The following is a 14891-nucleotide window of genomic DNA, read 5'->3' as shown; positions in this document are numbered from 1 at the left end:
ATTGTTTTCCTTAAGCCTGCAGCGAAGGGCTCCTTGGCTCAAGTGTCTTCATTTATTTTTCGGTATGTGAGTGTGCATACAACAAAGATAACATTTCATGCTTAAAATGAAGTGGGCTGTGGTCCATAAAAACTTGTGCCACAATAAACAAATTAGATGCCATGACTCCTTATTGTTCTTGTTTTAAATATCTGGGTCTCTTCGAGCCTTTTTTCATTCAGAGGCTCAAGTCTTTCCCCTCTGTTTTCTCCAAATAGGAAAACTGTGCCAAACATTCTCCAATACCCATCAAGACAAATGTAATTATTTTTCTTTTAAATGAGACTTCAGAATGGTTTATTTTGCCAGCTATAACATGCAGTCCTTACACGTTTGTATCAGATTCTGGGGAACAATCTTATTTAAAACTGGCAGCTAATAACAGATGTTAGGAAGATAACTAGGAAGAGTCTCATTTAGGGGATGTAATATGCATCAGAGTTTGGGAAGTTACATTCTCCAGCTACTGCGAGAGGCAAAAAGAAATAAATAAATAAAGAAGTTCAAAGCAAGGCCGGGGGGGGGGGGGAGAGAGAGAGTTGGCAAAAGGTGAGCAGTCCCTAATCTTCCATCCAACCTACTTAAATTTCAGCAAGTGCTATTCTTAAAGGGAAGCTAACTCATGTGTGAATTCTAAGCAAAATCATTTGGATTCCATATGTATGGTAGTCCAGGTGCTATTCTATATAAAGGAGTATATGCATACAACTCCTGATAGCTGAATAATATAAATCAAAGAGATTGTACGGTATCTTAAAGAAAAGAAAAAAGGATACAGTAAACTAGGTGATTTGATAAAAAAAAACCAACAATTCTTAATTGTAGACGGTGATAGCTTGGTGGAAGGAGACCAGGCCACAAATCTATCTGCTTTGAGCTCTTTCACATGTTTTCACCAGCCATAGCTCAGGTGGAAGCAGGGTGCATAAACAGGCCCCTGCGTCTGACTTTAATAGATAGACAGGATCATATGTGAGGAGATGGTCCTTCAGCTATGAAGAAAGCCAGTGTAGTACAACAGTGTAAATATGAATAGATGTGGAGAGTGCACTATAGCAGTGGACCCTAAATGCATAGAGTTAATGTTTCTCCTACCCAAAACTAAAATGAGACAAAAAGCATAGCCAAAGCAACAGAAAGCTCAGATAGTGCAAATTGACCATGGGAACAAGGTCAGATACCACTTTGCAGCCCCCACATTCAGTCCAAATGTTTCCTGATCTCTTTTCTGCAAAGATAATCAAACTCTGTACTACAAAAGCATTCAGTGTTCTTCTCATGAACAAAACAAATAATAAAAGCATGTATTGATGCCGCATATCCTGATGCAAGGCTATATATTATTGTATTCCATATCACTGCTCAGGATGTTGGAACCACAGGCAGGATGCGATTTGCTTATAGTTTAACCACAGGTGAATGTCATGTCAATAAATATAACTCAGCCTGTTTCACTCTTCCTGCATCACCAATTTGTAGCAGGTTAATGCTAGCACAGTAACACAATGGGGAAAGAGGACTCTCTTCTTTTATTTCTGGTGCCTCTGCCTCCTGTGTTCTGCCTCACCATTACTCAAATTTCTCTGTTGCAGCAGGTCAAAATGTGGTGTGCAAGCACCATCTGACCCGTTTTTAAGGGGTAAATTTCAGCTCTTGCATCCTGAAGATGTGGACAGAGTGCTTGCAACTGTTTGCCCAGCCACATACTCTCTGGGCACTCTTATCAATCCTGGGGTGGGCCAGGGTCCAATCTGCCTGCTGCCCTTAAACCTGCACCTACTTCTGAAGCCCACTCTTGATATGGAGGGGTTCTTGACAACAACCACCCAATCACAAATACCCCCTTCCTGGACAAGATGCATCAGTGTGGTGGCAGTGCAGTTATAGGAGCTTCTGAAGAATTTTGGTTATCTGGACCTGTTCCAATCTGAGTTCAAGCTGCATTTTGGAACTAGATCAATCTTGCTTCCCCTGAGAGGTGACCTTTATCAGAAGAAGGAAAGGGAGATTGTGATGCTGTTTCTACTTGATCTCTCAGAGGCTGTTGGTACCAAGAATCATGGCATCCTCCTAGACAGTCTTTGTGAATTAGCGGGATTCCACTCCTACCTACAGGACTGGTTATAGAGAATAGGGTTGGGTGACATTACCTCAGTCCACCGGCTATTGTAGTGTGGTGTGCCGCAGAGTAACATATTGTCCACAGTGCTATTTAACATCTACATGAAACCGCTGGAAGCAGCTGTTAAATAGCAATGTGCAATTTGTCATTCCCTCATGTGAAATGTAAAAGGTAGAACACCTCAACTTGCAACCAACTCCTCAGTGGATGGTTTCAACGCTTTTTTGCTGCTGCATCATACTGTTGTACGCCAGGGATGGGGAACCTCTGGCTTCTGAGATGCTGCTGGAATATAACTCCCATCATCCCTGGCCAAGCCAGCTGAGGTTGATAGGAAATGGAGTCCAACAACCTACGAGGTGGAAAACCAGTGATCCTCTAGCTGTACACTGTCTTGAGTTGCTAGGAGGGAGGGCAAAATATAAATGTAATAAAATAATAATGCTATCAGATACTGTTTAGAAGGGCAAAGTTTCCCTTAGTTTAAGTTTTTATACATATAGGTACAAACATATGGCTATCTTTTCCCCCCTCAGGAAGATTGTACCATAGGAAAGCCATGTCTCCTACAGAGCTTTACAGTGCAATCCTAAACACATTTACTTAGAAGTAAATTCCACTGTTTTCAGTGGTGCTTACTCCCTAGCAAGTGTATTTAGGATTCAAGCCTTAAGCAATTTAGGAGTGTGACCCTGGGCCTCTTCCAGCACAGCACTCGGAATCAAAAATAGGAGTGCAGCGTCCTTGTTTATTCAAATGTACTTTGTTAGAACTCCCATTTGAGGCTGCAACAATCCCGCCCACATCCACATTCTCAAGATTACATCAGAACACTGGCAGGAATTCTAAATTCCTGGTGGATGTCAATTACACTCCAGGAAGCCAAGAACATAGGAAGCCACTCACATGCTAAAATGATCGTGATGATTGTAAATGAGATCTTACCTGTCACCATCCTCATATTTATCATCAGATTCAGCAGCAATGAACAACTACCCATAGGTAACTGATGTACAGTATGGAAGAAAACATGTACAGTCATGTCTTGAGACAGCATCCTCCTATATAGCCTGCCTTTCCTCCATCACAAATTGCTCAAACCAGCATTCTTGCACTTTGCAAAGGTTCCAAAATCCACAATTGGGCAATATCTTCATTTGGAAAGTCAAAACATTACACGATAGTGAGTGAGCTTTTGATTTCTCCACAATTTTCAACCAGGATAGATGTTAGCAGGAGGAAGAAACAGGGTAGGGGAAAACACGATTTGTGTAACACTCTGTAATGTGAAGAGTTCTAGAGAACTCCAAAACTTTATTTCTATTTTGTGTTATTTTTGTTGTTACTATAAAGGTATTAAGCCACCTGTGGATTTTATCATTTTCCTTATAGAGGAAACACCTCATATTTTATTTGTAATTCTTGGTCACTTTGAGTTCAATTGAAATAAAACTGCCATAAAAATAGATGTAGTGTGCCCTGCTGTTTACTGATACAAATACTAAAATTTAACACTCCTGGTCATTTATTTGGAAATAAATGTTGATTGTAATTGAGCTCAGATCCAGATAAGTAGGTTTGTAATCAGTATGCAAGTCACAATTAAGTCAACAGATTTAAACCAACAGATATGTGTTTTAACACCCCCCATACCTTATGAATTTTATAAACAGTTTCCTGAAATAATTCATTGGCAAAAAATATAATGCTTAATGCTAGTCTTGAAAAAGATGTGCCATATGTAATAACTACCTTTTCTATTTTATAAGGGACACATTGGAGCCTACACATTCCTAGGAACAGAGACTATGCATTGCTAAACAAACAAACAAAGTGTCCATTCTCTGGCGGTATTTTGCATGTTTTCTTGCATGTCAGAAAAAAATGCTGAACCCTAAAAACCATCAACAAATAGACGAATCTTCCTCCTTGGTGGTCATGCTCAAGAGTAGAAATAGTTATAATGGCTGCAGACCTTTTTGTTAGGATGGTACTAGGGAAACTTCAAAGTGTGCATCATACTTGTGTTTAACAGGAAACTATTTTTGTTTCAGTAGTACTCTGCAATTGGAAGTAAACCCAGCTGTGATCAAAACAGCAAAACAAACAACACAGGCCTCTGGTTGGCCACTGTGAGAAGAGGATGCTGGATTAGATGAGTCATTAGCCTGTTCTAGCAAGCTCTTCTTATGTTCTCAACAGCGAAGAGAGTTTTTGAGAGAAAAGCACAGCTAGAAGGGCTTAGCTCCTAACATCCATCCTGTGTCTTACCGTATTTTTCGCTCTATAAGACGCACCAGACCACAAGACGCACCTAGTTTTTGGAGGAGGAAAACAAGAAAAAAAAATATTCTGAATCTCAGAAGCCAGAACAGCAAGAGGGATCGCTGCGCAGTGAAAGCAGCAATCCCTCTTGCTGTTCTGGCTTCTGGGATAGCTGCACAGCCTGTATTTGCTCCATATGACGCACACACATTTCCCCTTACTTTTTAGGAGGGAAAAAGTGAGTCTTATAGAGCAAAAAATATGGTCAGTCTTTCCTCCTTCCAATGTATTCAGCATTGCCCGAGTCAGACCACGACATTGTCAGATATAGTGGCACCCTAACAGCACAACCCTATGCATGCTTACTCAGAAGGAAGTCTTACAGTGTTCAATGGAAGTTCCTCCCAATTAAGTGTTAATGAGGACTGAGATGCAATCCTAAGCATGTTGCTCACTCAAGCGTTTCAATATGTTCAAAGTGGTTAGAACAGGCAGCTTTGAAGCCAAGACTATCTTGTTTTAATGATGAGGGTTGACCTGTATATTGAACCTCTGTGGATCTCTTCAACTCTAAGGCTGCTTCTGGATGATGTCTACTGAACATTCATCCTGATCAGTTTGCAAAGAAGTTGGATGACAGTTGCATCAAAGCAAATGTAAGCCCACACTTTCCAGTAAATTTCCCCATCACTTTTTATGTTGCTAAAAGTCAGGTCTTTGGGGAAAGTAGATTTGTTGTGGAAGACCTCCCAGTTTCCAATAATTGTGCAACATGAATTTGCTGGTAGTGTCTATGATTGAATCACACAATGATATAACTACAGTGTCCTAAGGATGCATACTGAAGTATACTTTTTAAACATATATTTTAAAACTTTTTTCATTTTTCTTTTTCAACCCAAGAATATGAAAAGTAATTAGACAGAGGCTCATACAATAACGATAAGTATAATTCTACCTATGTTTATTAAACACATAATTTAGGAGGTCCATATTTCTTTTTAGGTGCAGGGAAGGCATGTTGTTTGAAATATAAGATCCCACCCAACTGCATGGGATTGTTCTGCTGGTTCTTCACCTTTCATCAGGCGAATCTTGTGGGTTATCTTTTCAGCAACTGCAAAATCAAATCAAAAACAATTATTTACAGCAACATAAACCTGGTTCTTTAAAATTAACAAAATAGAATAGTGTGTCATATAAATTACATTAGAGGGATAAACTACACTAGGAGGAAACCCAAGGGACAAGTTAAGAATACCAGAATGTGAATGTGAAGGCAGTGTTGCGAGTATTTGGGATTCCTTGTCGACTCTTTAGCCATGCTTTGTAAGAAAAGTCCTGTAAGGCTTCTAAAATCTAACATGCGTTCAGGGTTGCAGAGTCCAGTTTTAGATGGGAGTTAACAGGGTTTTGTTTTTTTGTTAAGCCAAAACTTTCATGAAGTTTTTAAAAAAATAAAAATAAAAAATAAACTCCAGAATAGTCATACTGAATACGTACAAAGCTAACAGCTTCCCGCGGATTATCTCGGAAAGGTTACTAAACTTTGCCGTCATAGCCACGGGGGTGGCACTATAGCAATTATGCCGGATTAGTTCATCCGAGGGTAGAAGGAAAACGCCACACAATCGCCTCTCTACACACGATAAGCTTTTGTACAGCTCGAGGGGTGTGACGCTCGCGGGCGGCATCCGCGGCGCCGGAGAAAGCCAGGCTGCCCGCGCGGAGGATAAACCCGCCGCCTCCCGCCCTTCGCTCAAGTGACCGTGACAAAAAAGGAGAGGAAAAACCAAACTCCTCGTCACGTATCCGGAGTCCCCGCCTGCCTGCCTCTCCCTCCCACGCCAGCCAGTCACTCCCGACGGGATCACAGCAACCATCGCCTGGCCGCGCGCCCGCGCTTTCGTCCCTTTACTACCTGGGCTCGCCGCTCATTGGCTGGGCCAGTCCCGCCCTCGGGGATGACACCACCAGGCCTCGGCTTGACAGGCAGGTACGGCTTGGGGGCCGCCATGTTGGGAGCGGAAGCGGAGTGAGTAGCGGCGGCGGCGGCGGCGGCAGTAGTAGCAGTAGCCCTGCTGGACGTCGGGAGGTTGGCTCTGCCCGGCAGCGGCTTCTTCCGAGCCCAGTTCTCTCCCTCGCCCGCGCGTGGGCAGCTCTGCCTCGTCCTCCGCCCCCAGTGCGGGGGTTGGGAGCGCGAGTGTCCCGGCAGTGCCCTCCCCTTGGCCAGCAGCAGGAGGAGGAATCCTGACCCGGAGCCTGAGCCAGACTCTGTGGGGCTGCGGCGGCTCCAGGTGGGGGGAGCTCGGAAGTTAAAGCGGGAAGATGCCGTTAGCGCAGCTGGCGGATCCCTGGCAGAAAATGGCTGTGGAGAGCGCGGCGGAGAGCAGCAGCAGCAGCGCCGAGGTAAGGCGACCTGAGCGGCCGGCCGGGGAGCGGGCACAGCACCCCCTGCTGCCGCCGCCGCTGAGCCCCGGAGGGCGAGGAAGGGCCCCCCAGGAGGCGGGGGAAGAATTAAAAGCCCGTCCTGGGGAAAGGGGGACGTTTTGTTGCTCTGCTTCCGCCTCGGCTTGGGGACCGGCGGCCGCTTCCTCTTTCTTCCAAGTGCCCCATGCGAGGCAGGGCAGCCCCCTTGCCCGTCTGGGGGCTCTTCGTGGCCGCCTGCTGTGTCGCCCCTCTCCCGCCTCACCCCGTTCGCTCCTTTACTCCAGATTAGCCAAGTCCGCTTCCCTCTCTCGCCCTCGCGGCTCTCGGGGGCAGCGAGTCACGAAGAGGCGCGTTTCCGACTCTCACCCTTTTCAGCGACAGGATATTTAAAATCCGTATTAGTAATGGCTTGCTTGGCGGCGGGGGAGAGAGTGGTGTGGGCAACTCTTTTGGCACACAAAAGCCCTCTTCCCGGTTCCGAAAATAAATTTCTTTTGGCGGCAGGACGGTTTCTCTGTACGCAGTGGCACTGAGATCTCTGGCGTAATGGAGAGGACACAATTTACCTTTGCCTTCCTTTGAAAGGAATTTAGTGGGATCTCCCTGTTGGGGAGGAGGGGGGATATAAAGTATGCGAGGGGGTGCCTATGCCCTTGTCGTCTCCCCTCTTTACTGAAACAGATCTGTTTTGTGATAGTTTTTTTTTCACCTTAGGGAAGAAACATGCTGATCCATACCGCTAATGCTGCTGATGGCTTTCAAGCTAATTTCGAACAGCCTCCTTATTCCATTTGTTTGCAAGGGACGATAGTCGGGGGAAGTGGAGGGGGCGAGACCCCTGACTGCTGGTCAGGGCAAGGCCAGTGGGTTAAGAAAATCAAAAGAGGGTGGGAGCAAAGGGACTTTCCCATCTATAGCCAATGCTACTACTGTTCTGAAATTTGCTGGAGGAGGAGTTAAATAGTGTTAAGCTTCGGAATGTCTCAGTAATCATCTTTCCTCTCTACTTCATAAGGTGCAGTCCGAATACAGCACCTTTATGAAGCCAAGAACATCTGGGTTAGGTGGTTGTGGAGTGCGTTGCTGTCAGATTGTCAGATCTGTGATAGAAACTGAAGGGTTGAATGACTTGGCAGCTTTTGTTCTTTTTGATGGTGTTCGGTTACTTTCCCCGGCTACTGTCTCTTCCTCCCTCCCTTCCCCCTCATTTTGACCGGATGCTCAACTTCCTCCATGTACAGGTCTGTAACCAGGCAGTAGGAACAGTTTGCACATGAGAGCAAGCTTTTTCTTTTCTCATTTTTAAAAGGGGAAGTACTCATATCCTGCTTCCGCTGAAAGCAAGGCACCAATATAGGAACTGGTGGTCATCTGTCTCCATTCCTCCCCCCCCCCCAAGTTCTCATGATCCAAGAAGCAATGTACTTTATGTAGTTGAAGCAGCATGCTTGTGGTATGATCAAGTTTAGATAATCTAGCTTAATTAGTTGCTTTCAGGGTATGGTTCTGAGAAAACCTCTCTGCTGTTTCATCAAGTGGTTCCTTTTATTGGTAGTAATAAGGTGTTGTGATAATTTGGCATAATTAAATTACCCTGTTTCTAGTTTTGTTAAATCCTGACCTGAAGTATTCTGTTCTTTTTGACTTAGGCTGATAAGTAGAGCAACAGTATTTGTGTTTATAACACTTTGTTCCATAAAGAATTTGTTTTTTAAAAAACATTTGCCTCAGAGGTGTAATAACAATAAAGCATTTTAACTGTATTTCTCCGGATGACGTATCATTGCAGCCTATTGAAATATAACAGTTCCCCTATGGAGACAACCAGATAGTATGTCTAAATATCATTCCAGGAGCTAAGCATAATGTTTAAAAGACGCTTATGATCTGTGTTGTGCTTGTTATGTGCAGCATCTAAGAACATAAAAGCAACCCCACTGGATCAGACCAAATGTCTGTCCAGGCCAACATTCTTTTCTCACCAGATGCTTATGGAAATCCCAGCGGCAGGACATGAGTACAACAGTATTTTTCTATTCATGATCGTCACTGGCTGGTTTTCAGAGACCTACTACTCCTACAGTGAAGATAGAATAAAGTCATTATGGCTAGTAGATGGTCTTACTTTCCATGAATTTGTCTAATTCCCCTTTTAAAGCCTTTAACTATGAATTATGTGAAGAACAGTTTGCACAATTTTATGCAGTTCTGTCATGCCTGCCCCCCCTTATTTATAGCAGGGCAGTCAAACGTGGCTCGAGGACTACATGTGGCCCTTGATGCCTTTTTTGGTGCTCCTCTGCACCCCCAAGCCTCCTTTCCAAAGCATATAAATGCATAGCATAGTAACAACCCCCCCCATAGATTGTTTAATTAGCCAGAGGCATTCCCAGATATATCAAGGGTAGCCAGCATGGTGCCCTCCAGAAATTACTGGAGTACATCCCTAGCCATTGTCCATGCTAACTGGGGCTGATGGGGGTTGGAGCATAACTACATTAGCCCATGCCATTGGTGCCAGGATGCAGCATGACCACTGACTTCTCCCCAGCACCATCTACCAGCCTTTCTAGATGATGTATGACATTTGCAGTCTTCACACCAGGCAGGCAGGTCACAATGTGGTCTGCAGCTGGGTCAGAAACTTAGCTATTTTTGTTTATAATGATAAAATTGCCAACTACCAGGAGTATCTGCTCATCCAGATAATCTTTGCCAGCTCCACACATTCCTGATTGTGACTAGCCTTGGTGTAGAGATGTTATACACTATGGAGCCAATGAACTTATAAGGGTTTCAAACATAATATGGTATGCTGCTCCATGGAAAAACTTCTAAGTAGATCCCATCAGAAGAGTGCATCTTTCAAAAAAGTACTTTTGATGTGAAATAATTTAAAATGTTTCTTCCCACCCTATTCTTTCAAGACAGTAGTGTGATTTAAATTACTGAATAAATAATAATATTGCTTGGGAATGGTCGTAGTGATAGACCTTGGTAATTAGGAACAATGCTTGTTTAAGACATGATTGTGACCCAAAAGCCTCTGGCTTTCTTTGCATAAAGAATTAAATATAGCCAGTTTCATTTGGTTAAGTGAAATTAATCTAAATGTCTGTATGTTTCTCAAAACTCCAGTCTGAGCTGCAACTAGAGTTGGTTATGAACATAAGAACAGCCCACTGAATCAGGCCAGTGACCCATTTGTCCACATCCTGTTCTCTCAGTACCAACCAGATGTCTGTGGTTTCCACTAACTGATACCCAGAAACATACTACAGTATCTCTGATAGACTTGTTCACCAGGAATTTGTTTTACAGCCATCTAAGTTGGTGGCCGTCACTACCTCTTGTGGGAGTGAAATCCATAGTATAACTATTCATTGAAGGAAGAAGTACTTTTGTTTGTCTGTGCTGAATCTTCCAACATTCAGCTTCACTGAATATCCCCAAATTCTAGTGTTATGAGAGAAACCTTTTTCTATCCACTTTTTCCATAGCATGCATAGATTTATACACTTTGATCATGCTGCCTCTTACTTGGCTTTTCTCTAAACTAAAAACCGCAAGCTTTCCACATAAGGAAGTGGCTCCATCCTCGTCCTGATCATTTTGGTCTCATTCCTTGTCAGTCACGGCCAGTTCAGACCCAAGATAGGTGAGGTTATTTTTTTTTTGTCCCAAATGCATGACTCTCATCAAAAATGGATGTTAGGGAAGGGAAAAAAGATTATAACAGTAACTCAAAGCCATTTTGCTTAGTGGAATACAGGACAAAAGCACATTGTGTGTAGATGGCTGGCTGGAGAGATGGGGAAAGTGTGCATTACTTTATTCTAAAACCTTCTAATTATATGTTAAGTGTTTTCATCATGTAAGTATTTAATCATGGCTATAGTATTTGCTTATATCAAAATGTTTTAAGAAGGCAAATTGTAGTATTTAATGGTTTGAAGTGAGAATAAGCCCCTTTCTGAAAAATTGCTTCTTTGCCTTTTATTGAGACTGTCAGTAGGTAAAGCGCTGGTCATATTGATAGAGGGCTGGTGGTACCATAGCCTATGCAGACAATTGTCTGCTATCAAATGGGGCTTGGAATCTGTTTCAGGTGCCCTTAAACTGTTCATACTTCTCATCCCTGGCACACTTTCCTATTGTACTGTCATGGGTTGTGGTAAGCTGCTATTCTCACCACCAATATCCTTGCAACAACCTTGTGGAGATAATATGCCATCCCAGCTGAAGCAAATACGGTAGCAAAGAAGAATGTGTACAGAGCTGTGTTGCAACTTTTAAACTGACATTTTAAACAAACATGTATATGTTCCTGTAAAATGCCGGAAATGTAAACGAACAAGATGCTATATTTGCAGGGAGGCATTGTGAGAGATTTCAGTTTCTTGCTTGAAGGTTATAGAATTGAAAACACACTAGAATGTGCATTACCAGTTAATCCAATGATTTGCTTATGAATTACCTAAAAAACAGCATTTAAACCTACAAGGAGCAATTGAAAAAATATGTTTATTACTTTTTGAGAACACAGCTGTAAAAAGTAAGATGTACAAATCAGTGAAAGAATTTTTTTAAAAAAAACGTTAACTGTAACCATTACTGTGCCTGAGTGAAGTATAGAGGTTGTTTGCATCATCCTCTTCATCTTCAGTTTTAAGAAATAAATATGGAGCAGTGAGCAGTTTGAGAGAAACAAAAATATAACTTAGGGATTCAGCCTTAAGCATATTCACCTAGGAGTAAGTTCTGTTGAAATTAACATGACTATTTCTGAGTAAATATGAATATAATTAGGCTGCAAATAGAAAAAAATTGAAGCCCTTACTAATGGCTGTCTTCAGCGTTTTCCAAAAATATATGGCTCATTGTAGTGATATATCATTTCTGCAATCTTAACTGCAGTTAGCCAAATTAACCTGTGCGCAAGCCACATTCAAGTGCGAGTATGCTGAGCTCTACTGTTTTGCAGCTTCAGGGAAACTACTGGCTTTGCCTTATGTCTGAACCAGCACTCATAGCTTGCTTACACCCCCCCCCCCCAAAAAAGCATGATTGGGCAGTGGGCAACCAAGAAAAAAACTTGGCTTCAGAATTGTGGTCTGTTTTGAGAGAAACAACCCACAAGCACTGGTTTGGAGTATTGCTAAGCCTGCCACCCCATGGTTTGTTTCCCTGACAGAGGAAGAGAGGAGCGAAGCAGGAGAGCTCAGTCTGCATGCACTTTCACGTGGCTCATGCATAGGCTAATTGATTACCTGTAGTTGTGACTGAACATGATCATTGTAAAGACAGTACAGTGGTACCTTAGGTTACAGACGCTTCAGGTTACAGACTCCACTATCCCAGAAATAGTACCTCAGGTTAAGAACTTTGCTTCAGGATGAGAACAGAAATCCTGCTCCGGCGGTGTGGCGGCAGCAGAAGGCCCCATTAGCTAAAGTGGTACCTCAGGTTAAGAACAGTTTCAGGTTAAGAACGGACCTCCCGAATGAATTAAGTTCTTAACCCGAGGTACCACTGTATTATTTACTGTGATATGTACATTGCTCTTAGTACAAAATTCATAAAAATGCTAAACGATATATATACCTACAAAATAACATTTTTCCTGTTAATGACCTTTGACCTGCATAGCTTTTACACTCAAATCTTTTACCAGAAAGGTTGCAAGATAAAATAAGTTTGCAATCTTCTTTGTATTGTAACTTGCATTATTTTTCCAATTATTTGTGTGTTTTCATACTGTGCAGTCAGGTATTTGAAATGCCAGATTACACTAGCAACTGTAATATTTGGAATTTTGTGATTTATCTTGCATTGAAACATCTAGACAATATTTTCTAATATGGAAAACCATTGTAAATTGAATTATTTTTTGCTTACTTTCTTCTACAACTTAGCCCCACTGCAATCTTTCAGTTGTTACCGATGTAAACATGTTATACATCTATCTGTATCTGTTTTAGAGTAAGACTAATATGTGGTGATGAACACACCAGAGAGCTAACAGTCTTTGGCAATGTGTCATTTTAGTACACTCATCCTGGTGGAGAAAATGACTGGCTATAATGAATCATCTTTCGCGACCAGCCCTTCACTAATCTGATTTACTAGCCAAATCATAAGACAGATTAGAGATCTGGTACATGCAGCTCATTCTTGCTGGGTGTCCCTTGTGAGCAAGGAAATTAAAGGTAAAGGTACCCCTGCCCATACGGGCCAGTCGTGTCCGACTCTAGGGTTGTGCGCTCATCTCACTTAAGAGGCCGGGAGCCAGAGCTGTCCGCAGACACTTCCGGGTCACGTGGCCAGCGTGACGAAGCTGCTCTGGCGAGCCAGCACCAGCGCAGCACACGGAAACGCCGTTTACCTTCCCGCTATAAAGCGGTACCTATTTATCTACTTGCACTTAGGGGTGCTTTCGAACTGCTAGGTGGGCAGGAGCTGGGACCGAAAGACGGGAGCTCACCCCGCCGCGGGGATTCGAACCGCCGACCATGCGATCGGCAAGCCCTATGCGCTGAGGTTTTACCCACAGCGCCATCCGCGTCCCAAGACAAGGAAATTATATGCTGCTAAAAGGAATGTAGAATCATATAGAAGTTAGTGCAAATATGTGTTCCACGAGTTTTACTTGGAATACTAATGTTCCTAATGTGATAATGATGCTACACATTAAAAGTGTAAGGAACTGTGCTCTAAATTTTCTTCACACCCATTTAAATGTTTTTATATAAAATGAACTCTTGCTGGAGGAAAGCAGTATTTTAGTAGTCCGTAGTGTATTTTGATTTGGATTCACGAGGATGAGTAAGAGTCTGCTGTGTTTCTTTGGGTTACCCAGACAACAAAGTGATAAGAAATTGTTAAAATATACATCTCTTGGTTTTGTGTCAGGTGACGAAGGCTGCTTTGCCATCTTTGACATTGAAAGTTGGATAACTGCCTGGTGTAAGTAAGTGGAAATTAGTAAGTAGGGTCTGAAGAAAGAGGAGAGTCATACAGAGGCTTCTGTTTGTTTCTGGGAAGGTGTTGATAAATGCAGTGCTTCTTATCTTTGGCAGTTCCCAGTGCCAAGTCACACTGAAATACACCCATCTTGATATTTTGCTTTAAAGCAGTGTCATCCTAGGAAGTGTTTTAGAGTAACTTCCTTTGAGCAGCTAAGTCTAGATGAGAAGTTGGTAGACAAATGCTGTGCTCCAGCTAACATGGCTGCTGCTTTAGTGCTGCTTAGATCCTTGAGCAGAGGTCAGCAAGGTTTACCTCGCCTGGGCTGGTTCACTCCAGCGGAGATCCCTCCGTGGGCCAGATCACGTGTGTGAGCGCACCTGCCCGCGATTTCCGGCACCTGTGCATGCGCAGATGCGATTTCCGGCACCACAGATGCGAGTTCCTGTGCAGCGCCAGTTTAGCGCAGCGCATGGGGACTCGCCGAGCAGGCAGCTTGGTTCGGGGGGGGGGCTCATGGGCTGGTTAAACGACCCCCAGCCCATGGGCCTTAGGTTGCCAACCCCTGCCCTTGAGTGTGCAGGCTGGGGGAGCTTGCTCTCAACCTGTTATCATATTGTACACAAATTATTTACCTATTTTATTTCCTGTATGTTTATATTGATTTTCAGGCAATTATTGTTTCCTAAAGTGACTTTAAAAAGAGAGAGAGAGAAGTCTAGCCATCAGGCTTACAAATGACAAAGGCAAGACACACAAGGAAAGGAGAATAAAGGGAAAAGATCAGTGCTAGAAACTGAGATATGAAAGCTAGGAGATAAATGGCACCTTAAACCTAGATTATGGGCGCAACAACAGAATGTCTAGGTATGCTTTTTTTCTAACAAGAATACAAAGCTGAAAATGAATGAACTGCAGCTAAAATATATCATTTTTCACATTTTCCCCTGCTCACCCCTCTAGTATTATTAAGCCTTCAGAGAGTAGCTGGAAGTGGAGAGGCAGAAAAAGGTCCTCCTTTCCTTCAGCTCTAATCTGAAATCTTAGATGCAGTACTGCGCCCAGAGCT

At 43.0% G+C, this 14891-nt stretch overlaps 1 protein-coding gene and 1 long non-coding RNA gene across 3 annotated transcripts in view; one reads left to right on the top strand and one right to left on the bottom strand.

The window, feature by feature from the left end:
• Positions 1-5369: 5369 nt before the first annotated feature.
• Positions 5370-6485, bottom strand: LOC310762013. The gene is made up of 2 exons (XR_014547778.1): positions 6348-6485; positions 5370-5543 (listed from the first exon to the last, which is right to left on the bottom strand). It is a non-coding gene; the product is annotated as an uncharacterized lncRNA (long non-coding RNA).
• The window catches only part of RPS6KA3 (ribosomal protein S6 kinase A3), a 42983-nt gene continuing 34521 nt past the window's right edge, over positions 6430-14891 (top strand). The window contains exon 1 of one of the 2 annotated variants that reach the window (XM_083612287.1): positions 6430-6835. In XM_083612287.1, coding sequence (XP_083468413.1) covers positions 6755-6835 — 81 coding nt within the window. In that variant the 5' untranslated portion in view covers positions 6430-6754. The remainder of the gene's footprint in view (positions 6836-14891) is intronic. The other variant, XM_083612286.1, reaches the window with a different exon arrangement.

This window comes from Podarcis filfolensis, assembly GCF_964270895.1.
Source record: "Podarcis filfolensis genome assembly, chromosome: 4".
Taxonomy (NCBI): Eukaryota; Metazoa; Chordata; class Lepidosauria; order Squamata; family Lacertidae; genus Podarcis; species Podarcis filfolensis.
This window is presented reverse-complemented; position numbering and strand designations above follow the sequence as displayed.